The 24,149-nt window shown below is 33.0% G+C and overlaps 2 protein-coding genes across 3 annotated transcripts in view; one reads left to right on the top strand and one right to left on the bottom strand.

Annotated features, from left to right (window-relative positions):
• The first annotated feature begins 2,620 nt into the window (after positions 1–2,620).
• On the top strand, positions 2,621–7,786 carry LOC139489588 (ependymin-related protein 1-like). Its single transcript, XM_071276165.1, has 5 exons — positions 2,621–3,403; positions 3,884–3,965; positions 5,210–5,320; positions 6,169–6,338; positions 7,239–7,786. The coding sequence occupies exons 1-5, from the start codon at positions 3,104–3,106 to the stop codon at positions 7,299–7,301; spliced, it is 726 nt and encodes a 241-aa protein (XP_071132266.1). The 5' UTR covers positions 2,621–3,103; the 3' UTR covers positions 7,302–7,786.
• A 679-nt stretch (positions 7,787–8,465) lies between these two features.
• Positions 8,466–24,149, bottom strand: part of LOC139489587 (uncharacterized) — a 39,124-nt gene continuing 23,440 nt past the window's right edge. For both annotated transcript variants that reach the window (XM_071276164.1, XM_071276163.1), the window contains exons 6-11: positions 24,002–24,085; positions 16,553–16,701; positions 16,044–16,193; positions 13,173–13,212; positions 12,527–12,711; positions 8,466–9,739 (exon numbers count right to left, since the gene is read on the bottom strand). In XM_071276164.1, coding sequence (XP_071132265.1) covers positions 9,703–9,739; positions 12,527–12,711; positions 13,173–13,212; positions 16,044–16,193; positions 16,553–16,701; positions 24,002–24,085 — 645 coding nt within the window. In that variant the 3' untranslated portion in view covers positions 8,466–9,702. The remainder of the gene's footprint in view (positions 9,740–12,526; positions 12,712–13,172; positions 13,213–16,043; positions 16,194–16,552; positions 16,702–24,001; positions 24,086–24,149) is intronic.

Here is a 24,149-nt window from a genome sequence, read left to right as displayed (position 1 = left end):
GGGTTATGGTCTTTGAAAATATCGACTGACAATGGTCAAAGGATTGTGGGTCCGTCCTTTTCTCTCCATTATCTCTCTTTTTGTAATATTGCCAATTTCTCCCTGCAGTTTGGATGCACTTTTTGGTATCTTCACTCTTATTTTATTCACTAATTTCCTCATACTGTTTTATACATCTTCCCTTAATTATGACATAAATTTCGCAGAACTGGTCATGAACACACTTTTCTCCTTTAATTTTGCCATAAAAATAGAATTTTCCAGTGTCGTTTTATGGAAACTTAACATGAATTATTGCCTGTAAGACCTATACAAGGAGAATTGTGTGGACATATAACAAGTTACTTTGAAGCCTTCAACAATTACCAAATCAATGCATATATAACAAGAATGTGTCCAAAGTACAGGGATGCCCCACTCGCACATTCCCTTTCCATGCTCCATGGACACGGAAATTGGGTACATGTAATAATCTAATTTGGCATTAAAATTAGAAAGATAATACTATAAAGAACATGTGTACTAAGTTTCAATTTTATCAAAAACCACCTTGACCAAAAACTTTAACCTGAAACTCCCACTTTCATTTCCTATGTTCAGTGGACCGCGAAAATGGGGTCAAAAGTCTAATTTGGCTAATTAGAAAAATCATTTCATAAGCAACAGTACTAAGTTTCAAGTTGATTGGACTTCAGCTTCATCAAAAACTTTAACCTGAAACTCCCACTTTCATTTTCTATGATCTGTGGACCGTGAAATTCGGTCCAAAAGTCGAATTTGGCTTTAAAATTAGATCATATCATAGCAACAAGTGTACTAAGTTTCAAGTTGATTGAACTTCAGCTTCATTAAAAACTACCTTGACCAAAATCTTTTAACATGAAACTCCCACTTTCATTTTCTATGTTCAGTGGACCGTGAAATTGGGGCCAAAAGTCTAATTTGGCTTTAAAATTGGAAAGATCATATCATAAGCAACAAGTGTACTAAGTTTCAAGTTGATTGAACTTCAAGCTTCATCAAAAACTACCTTGACCAAAAGCACGAACGAACGGAGCCACAGACCAGAAAACAGAAAGTTGGATGCCAAAGAGAAAATTCATTGGCGCTGATGTTGGTAGGTAAAGTTTATGAATCTGAAGCCAATTGTCCATTTAGCTCACCTTATCTAAGAGATAACTCAGTCCATCCTTATCCTTACACTATTTTAGAGTTATCTCATCTCCAAAGTTATAAAATGTGAAATTTCTCTGTCAAAATCATTCGGGGGCATAAAAGTGGCCTTTGTGTTGTCTCTTTTCAAAGATTTGGTTTTACATGTCATCAGAGTTAACCCAACCTAGTGTTTTACATGTCATAAGAGTTAACCTAACCTAGTTATATTACGGATCCTCCGTGTTGAAAATCTTCAAATGGTTTAATAGCATCGCAGAAACTGAGGTGAGATGCATATATACCTTAGTTTTTTTTTATACTCAAACTGTAATTGACCTATTGGTCATGGTAATTAAAAAAAAATTGAACATTGACAAATGAGCCCAAGGTCATACCTACTAGACACATCTTTCAACCATTCTATACACTATATATATGTTTAACTTTTTGCTTGTAGTAATTTAAAAATAGACCAGACCAAACCATAAAAATAAAGTCGAGGTCAAATGAAACCTGCCAGACTGACATGTACACATTATAGTCATTCCATACACCAATTATAGTTGAAACTATTGCGTGTAGTACTCGGAAAAACAGACCAAGCTGAATAAAATAACCGTTACATTAAACACGAAAATGAGTTCTAGGTCGGATGAAACCTGCCATACTGACATGTTCACATAGTCGTTCCAAATATAGTTAACTTTTGCTTATAGTACTCGGAAAAACAGACCAAGCCAAGGTCAAGTTCGGATACATCTGCCAGACTGACAAGCCTATTGCAGTTGTTCCAATACACCACATATAATTGACCAACTGCTTATAGTATTTGAGAAACTGACCAATCGCGTAACTTTAACCTTGGTCACTGATCCAGGAAATGAGGGTAATGTCACCCTGCTTGATGGACATGTAGACGTTGCAAGGAATCCATATACCAAATATGGTTATCCTATAAATCGAGTGAGAAATTCACAAGACAAAACACTCCTTTTATTTCAAGCAGTCACTGAACCATAAAAATTAGGTCTTGGACATATGACAGACTGACACTTCGTAATATCAGATATCTGCATACGTACCGATTATCAGGTTATCTGCATGTTGATATCGTAAAATATCAGCTGCGAGACATAATATGAAGCTTTTTGTCGAGTGAGCGTAGCGAACGAGATCAAAAAGCCTTCATATAATGTCAAGCAGCTGATATTTTACAATATCAATATGCAGATAATCTGATAATCGATTTATCGGTCTATATTTGCGTGTTTCAGAAGTGTTTTCTTTGTTTCATGATCACCAGCACACAAAAGATGACTTGATAAGTTCGGGTCAAAGTTATTAACGTCGGTTCAAACATTATGACGTCGCTGATATGTCCGGGTCAAAGTTATTAAGGCCGGGTCAACGTATTTGACGTCACAAAGACATGATACGGAATAATATTTTAAAGAGCTGAATAGAGTGATATAGACAGTGGGACGACCGATAAAATATAACATTGAGAGGTCATCGAGCATTTTCTCAAGCTACAGGCTACAATAATCAACCATTTTTTTCCCCAAAAAAGAGGGGGCTCGGATCGGTCTATGAAGGCTGAAATCTGCCGCAACAGTTCGCAAGAAGGCTGATTTTTCAGAAAGGATATTTGCATGTTATCGGATTGTTACAAAGACCAAAAATTAAGCAATAGTTATAAAACTATATCATCATATTTATCCATTAAAGGATCGAAGATTTAATAGTATACATCAACCGACCGGTATATTAATCAGATCTAGATATTAATCTAAATACTTACGGTCTATCACTTTGTCTAGAATTAGGGTTAATCTATCAAATTTAACCCATTTTTCTCTTTTCCCTAATTGTTTAAGAAGATACACGATAACCTCGAGTGGACTACGGACACTTTATCAATGTTACGATAGGGTAATACATACGTATAATGTCGTTTTGTTCACATTTTCTATTACTGGTCATTTCTTTAGGAACTGTGGTGGTTCATAACGGTGTAGATGGAACAATATGCTGTGCTCCAGACCAATGGGAAGGACATATGTATTTGGATTATATGCAAATTTTCATTGACTCCAATACGCTGTATCTGTATTTCAATGGAAGTGTAAACGTATCGTACGACTATACCAACTCTAGAGCGTTTTACACTATTATAGGGACTGAAATTAGTCCATTGATCCCTAAACCGGAACCGCTCAACAAAACCTACATATTTGACTACAAAAAGGTCAGTTTTATTTTAGTTTGGCTTATTCTAATCTTTTACTCTGCGGATAGTATTTTTATGCCTCATTTATATGTGTTCTGGTTGGTGCGTCCGTTCGTCCGTCAGTCCCGCTTCAGGCAAGTTTTTGGTCAAGGTAGTTTCTAATGAAGTTGAAGTCCAATCAACTTAAAACTTAGTACGCATTTTATCTGATATGATCTTTCTAATTTTAATGCCAAATTAGTGTTTTGACCTCAATTCCACGGTCCACTGAACATAGCAAATGATAGTACGTTTGGGGCATCCGTGTACATATGGACACATTCGTGTTTAATCTAAGTGTGCTTTTACTCTAAAATTTAGACTTATCGCGATTCCTACAGTTTTAGTTGGAAATTAAAGGCTATTGCATAGCTAGTAAAAGCATCATGAAATATCATACAAATAAAAAAATAATCGTGTCTGGCATATTGTAACTGTTTTTATTATACCCTTTTCTAGAACATGCAGTATGCAATCGATAGTGATGGCTCTTGTGAAAAATCCAAGATAGATCAGAATATGACCAGACAATGCGTACAAGGTAAAGAATTCAAAAATAACTTTTATTAGCATGATAAACTGACATATTGATAATTTATCAAACATCCAGGACAGATATTAAAGCCACCATATGCTTGGAGTTGGCATAACATATTCAATCATTCATTATTATAATTAACTAACTACAACAGAAACCTACAAACGTTTTACTATTAGGATTATAAACTGTTGTTGATATTTATTAAGAGGGGGCAATACCTTTATATGTTAACCTTTTTTGGCCTTTTTCAATGTGTTGTTAACTGTGATTTGAGTCGCGTTACATCCTTAATTTAATTATGACATAAAAAAAAATACCGTTTTTTGTGTTTTGGAGGCATTTTCTACACCAGAAAATTACTGTACAAAGTCAGGAATATGACAGTTGTTATCCATTCGTTTGATGTGTTTGAGCTTTTGATTTTGCAATTTGATCAGGGACTTTCAATTTTGATTTTTCCTTTGTGTAACTGTTTTAACTGTTATCAGCATTTTTTAATTTGTTGTTAACTGTTTTTGCCAAAATCGAGGTGTTGTTAACATGTTAACGTACCCCTATTGCCCCCTCTATTAAGTATCGAAACGAAGCTTAAAAACTTCTTTTCTACTCCTTCAAGTTTCTCGCTCCTGAACTTGTAACGTGCACCACTCCTTAGCTAATGACTATAGTCAAAGTTTAGATGAACTAAAAGTTTCTACGTTATTATATACTTACATGTATAGTTGTCAAAACAGTGGGGTACTTTTTAGAAGGATTGAGTCTACCTGAGACTACTATAACAATTCATAGATTTTTTTTTAAATTTTCAACCATGAAAGTCATGTTTAAATTGTCAAAACTTAAACAGTAAAGACGGATGAACAGTGTCTTCAGCAATGATCGTGATCTTTAATGCAAACCAATTACGTAAGGGTCAAAATATCAGTATTGACCTATATATATATATGACCTTCACCTTTGACCTTAAATATTGTATTTCAAGTTATCCCCAAACCGTTATACTAGTATATAGAGCAAGTCCCCATAAGTCATTCTCACCCTGCCATTTCATAATGTTCGGAGGGTCTGTAAAATAAATTTTATGTTATGTAGAGAGTCCAGTTATATATGTCTTCAATTTCTTCATACATGAAATTAATGCGTAGAAAAAAGTAAAACACAAAACAACAAAATAATTCAAAAAGTTAATAAACTTGATTTTTTTAAATCGAAAGCAAATATTTAGCTATTTTAATGTTTTTAAGACAGTGGAATATTAAAGAGCAGTGGAAAAGTTGGAGATAATATTATCACGGACACTTATATACTGACGTTATCTGAGAGCTTCAACAACGTACGAGGAACCATCCAACGAGGTTAGTTGTATAATTTTCTATGTAAACTATTAACAAAAATCCACCGGGCTTTAAAATGTCATCTTTTGAATTATATGATAATACTTGATGCTATGTATCGCTCTCCTGGATCTAGGAGTACAAAAAAAAAATAGTCACATTCACACCAATTTTGTTTCATCCTATATTGGTTAGTTTTACAAACCTGATCATCTTGAACAGTATCAAAATTATCCATTAATTGATAGGAGATAATATAAACACAGATAAAATGTCAAAACACTATAGTTTTATGTGTTCGTTTTTATTCTGTGGTTAACATGTCGAAATGTACTATTGTATTGTTTATTTTTTGTATTTGTCCCGAAAGTTCTTGTATTTATTTGTACTGTATTCCCATCATGTAATGCTATCATTTTAGTGTTATATTTATCGTTGCAATAAAAATGTGAGGTTTAAAAAGCCACAAAACCAGGTTCAACCCACCATTTTTTTCCTTAAAATGTCCTGTACCAAGTCAGGAAAACAGCAGTTGTTATCTTATAGTTCATAATGTGTGTGTTGCATTGTTGTTTGTTTTTTGTTCACTGAAGTATTTCTGGTGTTTCGTTGTTTTCCTCTTATAGTTGATGTGTTTCCCTCAATTTTAGTTTGTATCCAAGATTTTTTTTGTCTCAATTGATTTATGACTTTCGACCAGCGGTCCAATGAATATACTGCTTAGAGAATAAAACATTTGCAAAAAAAAAGTCTGAGTATGCGGATTTGTTTTTATAGTATTCGTTTTTTTATAGTATTACGTATATTAAGGTAGTGTATGATAGGAATGCAAATAATCCAAATTCTTTTTGTTGTTGTTGTTGTTGTAGAAAGCTGTTTACCTATACACATGGTATATATAGTGGGATCTAACAATCCAGATAGTGGCAGCGTTTTTAGTTTAGATGTGTTGAGTACAGTACCACGAATCAAAAACCCTGCAATATTTACTCCTCCATCTTCTTGTCTTAAAACGTCAAGAAAACAATCTAACAGCAAGGTGAGATATTTCTTAATCCAATTGCTGAAAGGCGGTCTTTTGGAGGATATCTCATCTAAAATAAAACCAGAGACATATAAGTCTCTGATAAAACCAAGTAATAGTTGGTGTAACCAATCATAGAAGAAATTTTGGAGAGGACATTATTAAGTTGTAAAATTTGTGTCTGATCCATTTGTCATTTTGAACAATAAAATATGTTTAAACCATAGAAGACAATCTCAAGTAAGGTGGGGAAAACAACCAGTTGTTCATCAAAATCAATAATGCATGACAATATTTCTCATTCTTTGAATTATATTTACACTTATATATTGGATTAATTCCATTTTTTTCATTTTTTCATTTGGTGCTTTTGAGCAATTGTGGGACTTTAAATCCGAATATTTAGTATAATTGATGCCAGTGGACTTTAACCATAATCTGTATGACAACCTCAAGCTATTAGTAATGTCTGTTTCATGCTGCAGAGTTGTACTCAGAGCAAGTAAAAATATAAGTCAACCCTCTGGTAATAATCTGAATACTTCACAATATATGTTAACTTAACTTGTGTTTAACAGGACTGGACACAAAATAAAGCCACAAACAAACTGCTATAAGTTTTGATCATAGTTATGGTGAATACAAAACAATAGACACTCAAAGTTAATATTTGGATAAGTACAGTTTGTTTAAAAGACTGGGTATTGTAAAATTAAAACTAGATGGAATATATATGGCAAAGCACTGTTCAGAATAAACCAGGTATATAAAAATGCAAAAAAAAAACAACGTTTAAGAATGTGTATGATGAGATATCCTAGTATATTTAAGTAAAAATAGATTTTGAACCTTCTTGTAACAATACTCTTTACTGTAAATTAACAAATTATTCAAGGAATCCATATTTGTTTTCAGACTTCACAACAATTGGAGACAGTGCTTACAGAAGTATTCCAGAAAAGAATGTTGTATGGATAACATGAAGTCATTTTTACTGTCAACATTTTACATATTAAGTGTGTAATGACTATCATTTGTTTTAATATAAGTTTGTTTATTGTAAACTGTTAAATATTTATTATGAAACTAGATGTATTCAAAAAGTTTTAAAAATCAGCAATTTCAACAACACATGTTGACACACATGATATTAGTCTCACATATTGAAAATAAGCCCAATATCAAAAGATGTTTAGAAAAAAAGTCTCTATAACTGTGAATTTCAACAATTTATTAAAGTCCAAAGCCTGTAATTTTGGCAAAAACTAGAGTAGCGGAACAAAACCTAAACTTGATCTCTATCTCATCATGGTTAACTCACATCCTAAAAAATCAGCCCAATATCCATAGTCAGATCCAGGGGGGGGGGGGGGCATGCCCCCATTTCAGGGGGAAAATTTGGTTGATTATATAGGGAATCATTGAAGCATGACTGGAGCAGGCAAAAAATTATAATTACATAAAAAAGATACTGGTGAATATACTTACTATTAGATCTAACCTGACCTTGATCTTGTACCTTGTGACTACACCAACAAAAGAGTCTTTTTGAAATGTAAAAGGAAAATGAAAACCCATGATTGAACAAGAAACTGGACAGTAGCAACACAAGTTCTGAGGAATGATTGATTTCAAAGATATTGCTTTGAAATTTATTTTCTCTCAAAATATTTTGTTGCATTATAGCTGCTGTGGTATTGACCTTTGACCTGCTGGTGTGAAATTCTCACTTATAGTAATTTACCAGTAAAAGTAATAAAAATGTAAATATTGAATTGAGTACACTTTATCTTTGACCTAAATATAGACCACAAAATCAAAAGAATTTTGTTTTGGGTTCAAACTTGATTTATGGTTAAACAAGAATGTCCAAAACTTATAGAAATTGTGACATCTGAATGGATTGAATTTTTCACAACTTAGCTAATAGTTTTTTTACAATTTTATAAACTACTGGTAATAATTTTTTTTTAGATTAATCTTTTAAAAAATTGTCTACTCTGTATCATACATTGAGCACTATTTTCTGGTCAGTTTTGATTACAACACATATGGACTCTCAAGATAAAACCAAGCTTAATAAGAAGAAGTAGAGTACTGAGAAATACAAATAAATATTTTATGAAGCTAATAATGAACACATTTTTCTAATGTTTTCTCATCTCTTTTATTATTAAAAAAGCTTTAAAAATTTGCTAAACAAATCATAAAAAAGTTTAAAATGCACACAATAAATAAAATCTCATGTTGACAGTTCTACACATTTGTATTTGGCAAAGCTAAAATTAAAGCTATAAACCACAGTGAAAATGTAGCAATATTTCACCTGAATTTGGATGACAAAGGTTACCGGTATACGTTTTTAACGAGTGTTTACATATTAGTTTAATTTGTCAGCATCAATGTTTTTATAATTTCCTACGTTTTTTGTAACAACAAAAAATTCATTTCTTTCAAATATTACACACACCTATGTATAGTGTAAATTCAGAAATTATTGAGAGGTTTTTATTTTGCACATTATGATATTTGATACATATTCCTGTATGCAGACTTTTCTGAAATGGCAATAACTTATTTTGCATTGTAGTCCACTCTTCCAAAATCACAATAATAAATGCACACATCAATTTCTGAATTTACAGTATATACATGTATGTATAAATATGACTTTTAAGATAACATAATTTCACCACATTTTGGATTATTTTACAAAATTAAAGTTTGCTTATTATTAACAAAGCATAACACAGATACATTTAGTTTGCTAATTAAATATGTATTCAGACAATTTACTGTCTTCTACAGTAGAGACATTCATCAGTAACAATACAAAATATAAAAAACAACACATACCAGGTAGCGAAAATAACAAATGTAGCACTATATTAATTTTTACGATGTTTCATAATGTAATGAGAAAATAATAACAGTTCCATTATAGTTACAGTAACAATATACTTGCACTTCAATGATTCTTTTTAATTTCCATTATTGTTTTAAAAATTACCATAACAAAACAAATTAACAAAGCATAACGAAGATACCTTAGAAATAATGGAAGACAGAGAGCTACGTTACAACAATTTTATGTTTGACAAATTTTACTTGCATATTCATTGGAACAACAGTTATTTTTAAATGTCTTCTAAATGCCAAAGTCTAATTTTAAGCATGATAATTTACAAAGGAAAACATTTTACAACTATCAACAAACTGAACACAATTTATTAGGGCATGATTCAGCATACAAATCTACAATGGTAAACAAAAATCTGTCTAAATCTTAATCAATCCTGCTTGACATATACAATTAGTTATTAAGCATATCTTAAATAATATCACATGATACTTGATGGTGGAATTCTTCATCTGGTGTCTAACATGGAAGCGGACATATATCAGGAGTCACAAAACTGAAAAATAAATATTTGTTACATCTAATAACATCATATATGAAGTTCAATCATAAAATAGGAAAGATAATTAGACTTTAAAACAAGCAATCTACGTCAAATAGATAATCACAGTTTGTTGTAGACCATGGTTCTCCCCATCGCACCTCAGTGTCGTTCATATATATTTCCCATTTTTAGAGCTATGAATGTAGTGATGTTATATATTGTGTATGCAGGACAACATGCTAGTGTGGTACGATTTGAGCTGTATATGAGTCAGTTGTTGTCCTAAATTCAACACATGACTGCATGATAAAGTTAACATAAACAACCAGATGCTCCGCAGGGTGCAGCTATATACGACCGCAGAGGTTGAACCCTGAACAGTTGGGGCAAGTATGGACACACCATTTAAGGTGGATTCAGCTCTAAATTTGGATTGTGATTAAATAGTTGACACAGCATAGGTTTCTGACACAGAATGAATGTGGTCTAATGAACTTAAAATATTTTTTTTGCCTTTGAGCAATTCACTATGCTGTTGAATATTAATCCTCTCAAAAAAATGTTTGAAGAAATTTTCTTTTTAAATCTGAAATGAGAAAAATTTAACCCCCCCCCCCATTTTTTTTCACATCCCCCTTTCCCTTTTTCAATACTGATCTCAATTCAAATTCCTTATGGAGTTTGCAACAATAACTACTCATTTAAATACATCATAAAATATTAAAATGTAAAATAAAGTGCTTGTTATCACTGAATGGTAAAGATTGTTTTAATTTATCAGTTGGTAGTAAAAGTGAATATACATTGTATATTGTATAAAACAATGATTTAAGTTGATTCAACTACTATTCTGGACAAAGAAAGATAACTCCAATCAATTGAAAATTTCTTGCTATTGCACAATATTGTGCAATTAGATATTTCTTGCTATTGCCCAATACTGTGCAATTGAAAATATTTGCTATTGCACAATACTGTGCAATTGAAGATTTCTTGCTATTGCGCAATACTGTGTAATTAAAAATTGCTTGCTATTGCACAATACTGTGCAATTGAAGATTTCTTGCTATTGCTGAATACTGTGCAATTGAAAATTTCTTGCTATTGAACAATACTTAATTTAATTATTTTGGATCCTGATTTGAACCAACTTGAAAACTGGGCCCATAATCAAATATCTAAGTACATGTTTAGATTCAGCATATCAAATTTTTGTTAAAATCAAACTTAGTTTAATTTTGGACCCTTTGGACTTTAATGTAGACCAATTTGAAAACGGAACCAAGAATTAAGAATCTACATACACAGTTAGATTTGGCATATCAAAGAACCCCAATTATTCAATTTTTGATGAAATCAAACAAAGTTTAATTTTGGACCCCGATTTGGACCAACTTGAAAACTTGGCCAATAATCAAAAATCTAAGTACATTTTTAGATTCAGCATATCAAAGAAGCCCAAGGATTCAATTTTTGTTAAAATCAAACTAAGTTTAATTTTGGACCCTTTGGACCTTAATGTAGACCAATTTGAAAACGGGACCAAAAATTAAGAATCTACATACACAGTTAGATTCGGCATATCAAAGAACCCCAATTATTCAATTTTTGATGAAATCAAACAAAGTTCAATTTTGGCCCCTTTTGGCCCCTTATTCCTAAACTGTTGGGACCAAACCTCCAAAAATGAAACCCAACCTTCCTTTTATGGTCATAAACGTTGTGTTTAAATTTCATAGATTTCTATTTACTTATACTAAAGTTATGGTGCGAAAACCAAGAATAATGCTTATTTGGGCCCCTTTTTGGCCCCTAATTCCTAAACTGTTGGGACCAAAACTCCCAAAATCAATCCCAACCTTCCTTTTGTGTTTATAAAACTTGTGTTTAAATTTCATTGATTTCTATTTACTTATACTAAAGTAATTGTACGAAAACCAAGAATAATGCTTATTTGGGCCCTTTTTTTGGCCCCTAATTCCTAAAATATTGGAACCAAATCTCCCAAAATCAATCCCAACCTTCATTTTGTGGTCATAAACCTTGTGTCAAAATTTCATAGATTTCAATTTACTTAAACTAAAGTTATAGTGCGAAAACCAAGAAAATGCTTATTTGGGCCCTTTTTGGCCCCTAATTCCTAAAATGTTGGGACCACAACTCCCAAAATCAATCCTAACCTTCCTTTTGTGGTAATAAACCTTGTGTTAAAATTTCATAGATTTCTATTCACTTTTACAAAAGTTAGAGTGCGAAAACTAAAAGTATTCGGACGACGCAAGACGACGCAGGAAGACGACGCCAACGTGAAAGCAATATAGGACGAAAAATTAAAATTTTTGCGGTCGTATAAAAATTGTTTATCCATCTGTCAGTGTAAACACATTAATATTAAGAGCAAACTGAATCTAGTTTTAAAATAACAACTTTGTTTATCTTTATGTGTACAGCTATCTCACAAACATGTTTAACCCCGCCGCATTTTTGCGCCTGTCCCAAGTCAGGAGCCTCTGGCCTTTGTTAGTCTTGTATTATTTTAATTTTAGTTTCTTGTGTACAATTTGGAAATTAGTATGGCGTTCATTATCACTGAACTAGTATATATTTGTTTAGGGGCCAGTTAAAGGACGCCTCCGGGTGCGGGAAATTCTCGCTACATTGAAGACCTGTTGGTGACCTTCTGCTGTTGTTTTTTCCTATGGTCGGGTTGTTGTGTCTTTGGCACATTCTCCATTTCCATTCTCAATTTTATTTAGCCTATCTATATCTGATTAGTTTTCAATTATATGATACTCTTACCTGTGCCTGGCATCATCACTATAAAGCCTGTCTTTTGTATAATATTTAGATATCACATTTTTGTCAAATAAAAACGAATTCTTTGTTATAAATTCGTCAAAAGTTAATGCTGATGTTCTATTAACACTATCAGCTACTATAGAAATATAGAATCCTGTTATAGTCTCATGGTATCCAAATTTTACCTGAAAAATAAAGGAATTGCTTCATTATAGTCTAGTATAATCTCTAATAGGTTTAACATTTAATGCTATAGCAGAGAATGAAGATCACTCATTTCCATTGAGTTAACAGTTTCTACTGACCTACTGATGAGAGCATCTTTTTTGTTATTTTGTAAAGGTATACATTAATAATTTTAATTCTCTGGATTATTTTATCTTTTCTTTGCTTCCTCTGTGTTACAGGCCTTTTGGTTGCACTTTTCTTACAGTTTTTAAAGCAGTAATTATGACCTTGTATTCTTTTCTTTACATACATTACAAATTTTTAACGAAAGAATTTGATTTCAGAAAAAAAAATAATCCCCATAACAAGGGGAGAGCACACAATTGCCATCCATTGTTTCAGTAAGAATTGAGTGGTTTTAAGTTAGATAATTGTAATTTGTGTAAAAAATAACCAGTGAAGTATCTACTAAACTTACTTTGTCTTTGTTTTGTTCATTGAAATGCTGAATACCTTCCCTGTAATACAATAAAATGTAAGAATATGTTTCACTAGATACCAGGGCCGTAACTAGCCTCTTCTAATTGTGAGGCAAAATATATTCGCCGAGCAGAGCGAGTCGAAAAAAATTTTGACGAGGGGTTTGAGGGCCGTTCAAGGCCCCCATGGCCAGAAGCTCTGAGAAAAATTACGAACAATCGTGCATTCTGAAAGTTTCCCGGACTCTTTTTGACATTAAAACGCAACTAATTGTTTGCTATTTTCCCACAATAATCTGGTCTCAAAGCAAGAACATAGATTCATTGTGATTTAAGACTATTAGGTTCTATGGAAAACATTAAAGACCGATATGTAGGGTAAAGCAAAAATCGTAATTCTCATAATCATTAATACAAAATCTGCCTGTCTGTTTTTTGTCTTAATTGTATTGTGCTTAGACTATGGTTATTTTTTTATGACTAGATTTAAATATAGTGACAGATTGTACTGTAAGTACAGTACTGCGTCAGTCGACACTAGGGACCATCTTGACCCTGTTTTACGGTATTATTGATTATTTTATTGTTGAAGACCCTCCAGCAACTTACTTTGACCATTGTCTTTTAGATTTTTGTCTATGCATTGACTCTGTGCGATTAGGTTTCGTGCACATTTACTCCATATTCCTTTATTTTCTGTTAGAGGTTCTGAACATGACTTAATGCAAGTTAAACCCTTCAATGGAAAAGGTCATATGGCAATACATTATTGTTTTTTTCCCAAAATTATTTGAAATCGGGGAAATTGGTGACCTTAAACCAAGTCAGCTTTCTAGTTTTATCTACCCCCCAAAAAAGCCAGTTTTGTATTCTTTGATATCAAGTTCAATTCTCCATGCAGAAACGACCATTTTTTCTGTGTCTTGTATCATCATAAATTCTTAAAATATTTTCTCGCACAATATCTGAACATCGGTGGGCATGCAACATTGCAAAACCGCCCGTTTACAAATGAAAATCATCACTCAGACTAACTCAAAACCTTTGAATAGACTTACAATGTATTAAGAAGGGATATAGTTACGATACTGTTGTCAGGTCATTAAAGATTGCATATTTTGGCGTTAATATTGATTCACTTATAGGGTCTTTGAATCGGAACTAAACACATTTATTCAAAAACCAGTTGTTGGCATGACACGGGTTATGTTCTTTTCATATATGTTATGATGGCATGATATTAAACCCCTAACGGGAAGGATTGTGCCTGATGTTCATATGATGAAATCATAATCTTTCAGTCAGTTTAATTGAAGTCTGGAGCTGGCATGTCAGTTAACTGCTAGTATTCTGTTGTTATTTATGTATTATTGTCATTTTGTTTATTTTCTTTGGTTACATCTTCTGACATCAGACTCGGACTTCTCTTGGACTTAATTTTAATGTGCGTATTGTTATGCGTTTACTTTTCTACATAGGCTAGAGGTATATAGGGGGAGAGTTGAGATCTCACAAACATGTTTAACCCGCCGCATTTTTGCGCCTGTCCCAAGTCAGGAGCCTCTGGCCTTTGTTAGTCTTGTATTATTTTAATTTTAGTTTCTTGTGTACAATTTGGAAATTAGTATGGCGTTCATTATCACTGAACTAGTATATATTTGTTTAGGGGCCAGCTGAAGGACGCCTCCGGGTGCGGGAATTTCTCGCTACATTGAAGACCTGTTGGTGACCTTCTGCTGTTGTTTTTTTTCTATGGTCGGGTTGTTGTCTCTTTGGCACATTCCCCATTTCCATTCTCAATTTTATAGTCATAAAGTAGGACAATAAATGAACAAAAGACAAACCCGGGACAGTCACATAGAAGTAAAAACAATCGACCATCAACTCGGAAAACTAAAAGTAAAATAGAAACATACATCACGAAAAACATGCAAGGGCGACACCAGAGAGTGAAGAGAACTTGCTTCTTGCTAGACACTTTCCGTGAAAACTATTTGATATTAAGACAATCTTTTGTTTAAGTTTTTTTTTTAAATTTCTAACATGAGGCATTTGCCTCATTTGCCTCAATGTAGTTACGGCCCTGGATACCATCTCTGTGAATAACGTGTAGTAAGAAAGTTGTATCTGTATAAACACAGGACATCGGGTTGTCAACCAAAGTTTTTGACCTTGACCTTTGACCTAGGAAGTTGTACATACATTATGAGACACCCTCTGGAGCTGGTTAATGTACATGTCAAGTATAAACTTTGAAATCATAATGGTTCTCAAGATAGAACGGACACAATCTTTACCATAGGATATGGGTTTTCTACTGAAACCAAAGTTTTTGACTTTGACCTTTGACGTTGTACATACATTATGACACACCCTCTGTTGATGGTCAATATACATGTCAAGTACAAACTTTGAAATCGTTACGGTTATCTAGATGTAATGCAGACACAATTTGCTATGGACTACAGGGTGACCCTCCAATTGGCGGTGCCCTTATAACGTATACAACACAAATTACTTCTAACTGAAAATCATGAATTTTTTTAAAAACATTTCTAGTAATATTTATGATGGCATCATAGATATTGATATTCTGTTGTTTGCTTTTCTCGAGCATAATAACATAAAGGATTTGTATAGTAAGAAAACTCCTTGATAACATATAAAATATGCCTATAAAATTGTGCTAAAAAGAGGGAATATATAATGTCCTAATGACCATAGTAATTTTTTATACTTCTCTGTCTATCCATGTATAAAGAAATCGTCCAAATTAAAATGCTTTCCAATTTTAAAATACAATACTCAAACAGTTGTTTAAAAATATGCGCTATCAAAAAATAAAAATTTGCAATTTTTTTTTAACCCACCTTATAAAAGGGGTAGCCTTCTCTTTCCCATATTCTGTAATATAAGTCCAAGCCATTCTCAAGTGAGCTTCATGTGTCCAGTCTTCATACGGTAACGTTGCATCCTCAAAAGCTTTTATAAATATTTCATCACCAACTGATCTGAAAGACCTGAAATATAGTGTAAAAACAATCTTTTTAGTTGTGTCTACTTTAAATCCTCCCAGTAAAATAAGGATTTGACAAAATATTGAATCAAATTTTTACTGTGATTTTTACCTAAATAGGATAATTTTATAGAATTATGTATAAGAGTGCAAACTATATCCTTACAAAATGAGTTTTTTTTTAAACTTTATTGAACTAGAAGACATCAGATACTTACCATAGCAAAAGGAAAATCTACCATGATGACCTCTTGAACCAGGTAACAAATATGTCATCTCATGCTAGCAGTAAAGGTAACTGCCCTCAAACATTACATGTGTGTAAAAAATAAATAAGTTATAACTGAATAAAGACATACTCACTTAAAGTAGTATAGAAGTGTATCTGGAGCATTATCCGAAACAACCGCATCAAATACACTGCCATACCATACATGGTGGTCTCCAACAGTGTGCACTGAATGTACTCTACACTGCATTACAGCAGAACAGCCTGCTATAATGGGGATTCCCTGTTAATATACAAAACATTTTGATGAATTTTGCATTTGCACTGTACATATTTTTTTGGTTTTTTTTAGGATTTTCTTTTTGCTTTAAGGGAAATAACTCGGAAATTCCGAAAATGACCCGATTTCACCCGTATTTTTTATCCTTGAGATTGATTTTCATAAGTAATATTCCTTTGAAATACCGGCAAATTCGTAATTCTTCCATGAACATGCAGTTCATCTAGCTATGTAAACTGTCAAATTACTAAGTGCATGGCTTCAATTGACGGCTTTGGTGTCAAACACACTGTTGATTAACTCGTGATTAACACCAAGTATTACCTCTACTCCATGACTAAATATAACTAAAACACAAATATAAATTTGCCGACAGCCCGTCGAACGTGATAGACGACGTATTTAATTTGTATCTCAAATAATTTCCAGCAGTACACATTTTAACAAATATTAAAACATATATACAATATTTCAAATATCAATGTATCCACAGTGTATTCGCTTAAATTTCTGAATGTTACCCTTCATAGATAGTCAAGGCCGTCCAGGAAAAACCAACAATCGTTCACATGATATATGAATATGAATGGAAACCTGTATCCGTGCCAATGCTCGAGCCTATCTCCGGATAAAAGTGGCGGACCACACCTTTAATTAGCAAATACATATACAAAATAGAAAATCAGAAAAACCAACTTTAATTGCAATCAGCAATTAAAAATAAAGGAGCTTACTATGTTGAACGACGGCTAGAAAGTGAAGCGCTTGAAAAACACCAATATATCGTAAGACAAAATTCAACTTCTGATTGGTCAATTTTGTCATGCCTTATGAATATTAATGAAAACGTAACGACAATACAATATTTTCCCGCTTTACTATACGAACCGCGGGAAAATACAAGTATTACCTCTACTCCATGACTAAATATAACTAAAACACAAATATAAATTTGCCGACAGCCCGTCGAACGTGATAGAAATATACAAAGAAAGGGTACACGATCCCAAATATGAAACTATAAACCTAAAGCTTGAGAAATTTTCAAACGTTTTTCTATGGAGTCTACGATATAACCATCTTTACTCCAGTCAGATTTCCATCTGCCGTGTTTTTTCAAACACCTGTCGCTAACGTCTGCGTTAGCAGCCACTGTGGCACCACCTGATCTGAACAAGTGCAGACCTATGTTACAACCAGGACGAATAATTCTAATTCTCTTAAGAAGACACTCCCTAGCCGCCATGTAACTGAGTTTCTTATCCTTATTTATCAATTTACACAACTCTCCTGACCTGTAGATAGGACGAAATAAAAATTTATTCTCATGACTACTAAAACCAGCCAAATGTGTGTATTTAACTAACATATTATAGGGACATGCGATTGTAGAACCTTTTGCTATTATAACCTCATTGCTTTGCCTGTATTGGTCAGTTTTGCTCTTAGTTATATGTAAAATCAGAAAAGAATCTTGTATATCAATGTCAAGGAAACGCAAAGAACTAAGTTCATCGTATCTAAGGAAACCTGCAAAACAAAGTAGCATCATAGTCAAATCTCTTAACACAAGTAGATCAGAACAATCTTTAAAATTATCACAAAGTTCTATCAAAACGTCTGTAGTTACTGGATCTTTCTTGTTAGTCTTCTTTGGCGCAACTCTTTTAGACGCTTCTAGTATTGAAGTAACAAAAGTGTTTGTGGTAGGATCTTTTAAACTGTTGATTTCGTGTGCCCATTTTATACCATATATTGCATTATACACCGGATGATAAGTGGAACCGTTGTTAACTAAGTCTGTAAGGTAAAGTGCGACGTGCACTGGTTGAGCTGGTAAAGCAACATGTCCATGGAGAGATATGAAACGTTCCCATCTTTTAAAAGCATTAAAATAAGATTTGACTGTGTTGTCACTTCTGCTGTTTATTAAAAGTTCGCACATTTTTGGATAAAGCCCATAAAGATAACTGTCACCATCGATGCCGCTATTTCTAATGGCCTCCTTTACTGTACGATCTAATTTTGTCCCTGTTAAAAAAAGAATAATCATAAATATTTTGATCTAAAATTGTAGTCTTAAACCAATCAATCTAAATTTCAGAAATTGTTGTCCAAATATTCCGCTTTGACCGCGGCCTTCCTTGGTCAAGTTTTCTCCCTGAAAGAAAATGTGTGCAACTATGAAAACTTTCATGTTCCCTTTCTCATCTATTAAACATAGGCCAGTACGGTGCAGAGGTTCACTCTGGTATAACTAAAGTAGCATTGCATTTTTCTTGTTTTAATTTGTTTAACACTTTAGGAATCAAATTTGGTGGTGGTACAAGCCAATTATTTTTACCTTTCCAATCAACTGTGAAAGCGTCAATACCTGATGTTCCTGGACACCAATATTTTGAATTGAAATGCTTACACTTGGTGTTGTAGTCATGTGCAAACCTATCGGCGTTATGCGGACCCCACAAGTGATCTAGATATGTAAATATTTAGTCCTGTACCTCCCAATCATCACAATCTGACCGTCTACTTAACATGTCAGCGTGTGTGTTTTGTTCACGTGGAATCCAAACAGAACTTAATTTAATTGATTGATTCTTACAAATTTCATGTATTTGCACCACATTTTCATGTAGTGATGCTTTTCAACTTCCGACTCTGAGTATGTGCGTTACGTTTTTGTTATCTGTGTATACCCTAATGATTTTATCCTTTATTAAATTTGTAAAATAATATTGTGTAATACTCTCTTTACTGCTACTAGCTCTCGCCAAGTTGAGCTTTTGTTTTGTTCATTTACTGACCAACTTCCAAACATTTCCAACGGTTCGTCCTTTGAACCTGCGGTCAAATGACCGCCAAAACCCTTGCCAGATGCATCACAGAACAAGTGATAATCTTCATCTTCATTAAATGTCAACTGACACAGTTGAGATCCTGTCTCGTTTAAACTACATAGGACGAACCGTTGGCTCTATACAATATAGATTCATATAAATATCTAGTTCTTAATCGTGCCTGATCACCTAATACTGCCTGCATAGATATGATTTGGCCTACAATACTGGCCACAAATTTTAGAATCCGGGTCCGTTCGCGCCCATTCACGTTTTTATTGTGTTTTTACTACTTTTTACAATAATAAAGAATACTAATAAGAGATAATACTCGTTTTTATTCAATAAAAATGCAATTTTAGGTCAAAAATTCGATTTCTATGTCTTGTATGCAAAATCCTTGTTGAACACAATATGGCGGACATTCTTAAGGTAGACAACTTAAGAAAATCAAAGTATTAGAAGATCTTAGAAGAACTGACAGAAAAGAAAAGTATCAAATGTACTGAAAGAATAGATTTTATTAAAAAAAATGTTAAAAATTCATATAAAAACTGACAAAATATAACGTCCGCCATATTGTTTTAAGGAATAAGGAATTTGCCTCATACAAATCTATTTTCTGAAGATTGCGTGTACTTTTATTAATTATGAACGCCATAAACCTTAAACATTGTATGCTGTTACACTTATTTAAGCAAAAAACACATATAACACCATAAAAATCTTGTTCTCGGGATATGTTTTCGGGATATTATGTTGTTCTCGTAGTTCTCGGGAAATCGTGGTACCCCAAATTTTACTCTGAATAGCCTAATACCACTTCTAAACTGGTAAATGAAAATAACCAAAGTGCCTTTCAATTTAGTTATGCGTTTCTCTGTGAGTCTTAAAACCCCTTCCGACATGTCCCATAAAAAACCTAACCATTCTAACGTTTGAACTGGCAACCAGTTGAATTTCTCGTGTGCCAAAACAAATCCAAACCTCTCTAAATCGGATTTGATTGTTTTACTTGATTCTAAAGCACTATCAAAACTGTTACCTCCACCTAGGCCATCGTCCAAATACATAACGATTTTTATGCCTCTACCTCTCCAATGTTTAACGATCTCTCTCATTACTTTGCTAAATATATACCCACTAGAGGATAACCCGAATGGCAAAACATTATACTCATAGTATTCATTTGCCCATTTGAAACCTAAAAAAGTTGTATCTGCTTGACATATTTTTATGTGGTGATATGCACTTTTTAAATCGTAGGAAAATACATAGTTTCCCTTCTCAAACAACTGTCTGGCAGTTGTTGCGTCTTCATACTTGTGTTTGAATTTTACAATATGTGGGTTTAAATGCCTCGCATCTAAAACTAATCTTAATTTTGAGCCTTTATTATTTGCTACAGTTAATGGATTGACAACGTGGGGTTTACTTTTTACTCGACGTATGCAACCTTTTTCTAAAAGTTTCTCTATCTCATCGGCGACAAAATAAGAGTTGTCGCGTGCAGTTTTATTGTTTTCTAATTCTGTTTCTCGAGGTACTGTGCTAAATGGTATTTTATACCCGTTTTCTATTATATCAACAACGAAAATTGTAGCACCTATCTCTTTCCACGAGTCTACCTTTTCTTTTAAATACCCTACACCTGTACCGTTACCTTGACATACATTAGTGTGTGTACTTTTCATTGATTTAAAATCAGCTGATATTTGTTTACATAACAGAGGTGCGCTAGATTCTATGCGACTAAAATTGTAAGTACTATTTATACTTATCTTATTCTTTTGTTCTGTTGTGGCTTTTGGACACTGCCTTATCCAATGCCCACTCTCGTGACAATAAAAGCATCTCCCAGGTCTTCCAAATCCACTGATGACATTAACAGGTATCGACTGACTTCCCGTAGAATTTGATGTCGTTGTTTTGTTGTATGGAGTTGTCCTTTGGTCTGTACGTTTTTTCAGTTTTTCTTTTTTCATCTTGGTATCTGCCCGTGACTGTGCTTTGTACATTTTTCTTTCGTCATTGGAATTCTCAGCCAAAGGATTAGCAATATACTTAGCTACTACCCGCCACCCTGCGTCTGACGAATCAGCTAATTTTATTAGCTTTTGTCTGTTCTTGATTATGTCCATACCTTCAGTTATCTTCCGTTTCGCGTTGTTAACATTTGTCTGACTGATGTTGTCTGCTTCCATCTCGGTTGTGGCCTCCCTCATCTTCACGAATACTTTGTGGTTGTGTTTGTACTGCTCTTCATTACCTCTTTTGCGGAACTTATATGTGTCGGACATATTTTCATCTATCTTGGCTATCTGTGTGTCTGACAAGGATTTCTGGTTTTCCTGAATTCTTCTTTGGAAACCGTCTAAACGAGACTCTAGTAAAGTTGTCATATTGTCCAATAACTTTTCTTGGGTGTTTTGTACAGCATTATGCACTTCGGCACGTATAGTTTGTTGAATATCGGCGTCCATGCAGCTTACTATGTTGAACGACGGCTAGAAAGTGAAGCGCTTGAAAAACACCAATATATCGTAAGACAAAATTCAACTTCTGATTGGTCAATTTTGTCATGCCTTATGAATATTAATGAAAACGTAACGACAATACAATATTTTCCCGCTTTACTATACGAACCGCGGGAAAATACAATTATCTTAGCTTTAGGTCGTAAATAAATTGCCCTGTTGTTTTAATACAAAGATATTTCAACTAAGAGTTACTTCCCCTTATTTGTCACCATTCAAAATTATTCCTTATATTTACGTTTTATGGGTGAAAAAGATTAAATCATAATAATATACAATTCAAATACATATTGAAAAATAACTTTTCATTATTTTTATACCTTTATACAATTTTTAAAAAAAAGTTGAAAATTATTTTTTACATTTATACTTCCTTTAACTGTATTACTACATTTTATCATAGTCTAATTTCCTTATGAATTGAGAGATGAATGTTCAAACATGTAATACCTCTACATGGTATGTTCAAAGGCTAGTAGTCTCATTTTAAAGTTACATTTGAAAAATAAATTTTAGATGATGACAAAAAGTAAAGGACATAAGACTGTGATACACAAGTTTATAAAATCTTTAAAAGTGTAATGAAATAATAATAAATAAGATTTAAAATGACTTAACCAAGTGAACATGCATTGATGTTTTGGTATCTTTGATATACATTATAAGAAAATGTACCATAAATACTGAAATTCAGCTCGAAAAAGTTCGTACGCGTTATGACCTGAGATTTGATTCTTCAATGCAGGTCATGACCTGCATTTTCATCGTCACAGGTTGACAGGTATGGGGAGGGGGGAGGCCTTGGTTACCCCAAATTTTTCATCTGGTTTAATTTTTCTATATTGACACAATTGAAATGAATGAGTAGGGGTACTTTCCTCATCAGCAATAGTCTTTTGAAATTAACATTGCATTTTATGTTTGGAGTATATTGAGTATGGTCAGTTTTGGGAAACCCTTAAAACAGTTGAAAAGTAGGCATATCTTGTTGTTTGATTGTGCACATGGTCTCAATAGGAATATCAACAACTGTTAAAATATATAGTAGAAACATATTTTAAAGTAAGTCTGAAATACCATGAATACCCTGTAACACAAGATGACAATCTTGTATGTAACAGTAAAATCTATGTTCACCTTCAAATCTTTCTTTTATCAAATCCATGTTGATTCATAGACGTGTCAAATCCAATGTCCTTTGTTTTCTCAAATCTGTGTTAAAAAGGGCCAAATTGAGTCTGGACATAGAGTTGATGCTTTTACATATACAGAATATTAAAAAAAGAAGTAAACATCTATAAAAGAAGGGTGTATAAGCCTAAACATCCAGTTTGATTTTATTTTTTTCTTAAATCCAAAATTGTTTTTCTAAAATTCTGAAAACGGTAAGCTGATTAAAAGTGAAAGAAGTTTTTAGAGGCTTTCAACTTGCAAAAAACAGATTTTTCAATAATAAAACAATGTTTGCATGAAACCTTTGGACGGTTTATGCAGTGAATATGAGTGCTCACTTTATACATTTTTGTTTAGGGCATTGAATGGCATCTAATGATAAGTATATAGTAACTAATTTTGTGTAATTTATTAGAGGTGAGGACACCATAATTATAAACAATGATCTCAATAACCAGTTTTGCAACGTTTCAGCATTCTCATTATGATATATTTTCATGTTTGTTACAAAAGTACTGAAGCCTTGATGACCAAATGGTCAAATAGGTTTAAAGGTCACAGATTTGAATTCAGTGATGTCTGATTGAACTTTGTCTACCTTCTAAAGAGATCACAGATTTTAATAAGCCAAGGGCCACAGAATTGATTTTTGTGACATCATAGGACAAAGATTTGAGTCTGGACATAATCTTATCCTTGCATGTTTATAATACATTTTTAATCCTAATTATATGCTTACAAATAACAATATAATACCTCATGTCCCTGTGTGTGTGGTACTCTGACAAATTGATCTATATCATCATTTACATGCTTGGCAAATTCTAAACTATATGCAACCTGTAAGTAAAAGCTTCATTTTAATCTTTTATAAAAAAAACAGTAAAAATGATTTATGGATCTA

The sequence above is a fragment of the Mytilus edulis genome, chromosome 9 (assembly GCF_963676685.1).
Source record: "Mytilus edulis chromosome 9, xbMytEdul2.2, whole genome shotgun sequence".
NCBI classification, from domain to species: Eukaryota; Metazoa; Mollusca; class Bivalvia; order Mytilida; family Mytilidae; genus Mytilus; species Mytilus edulis.
Note: the sequence above shows the minus strand (reverse complement) of the source record. Positions and strands in the feature narration are given on the sequence as shown.

Coding starts and splice junctions, on each gene's coding strand:
- LOC139489588 (XM_071276165.1), top strand. CDS start 3,104: ATGTCGTTTTGTTCACATTTTCTATTACTGGTCATTTCTTTAGGAACT. Junction 5,321..6,168: donor ACGAGGAACCATCCAACGAG/GTTAGTTGTATA, acceptor TTGTTGTTGTAG/AAAGCTGTTTACCTATACAC. Junction 6,339..7,238: donor GAAAACAATCTAACAGCAAG/GTGAGATATTTC, acceptor ATTTGTTTTCAG/ACTTCACAACAATTGGAGAC.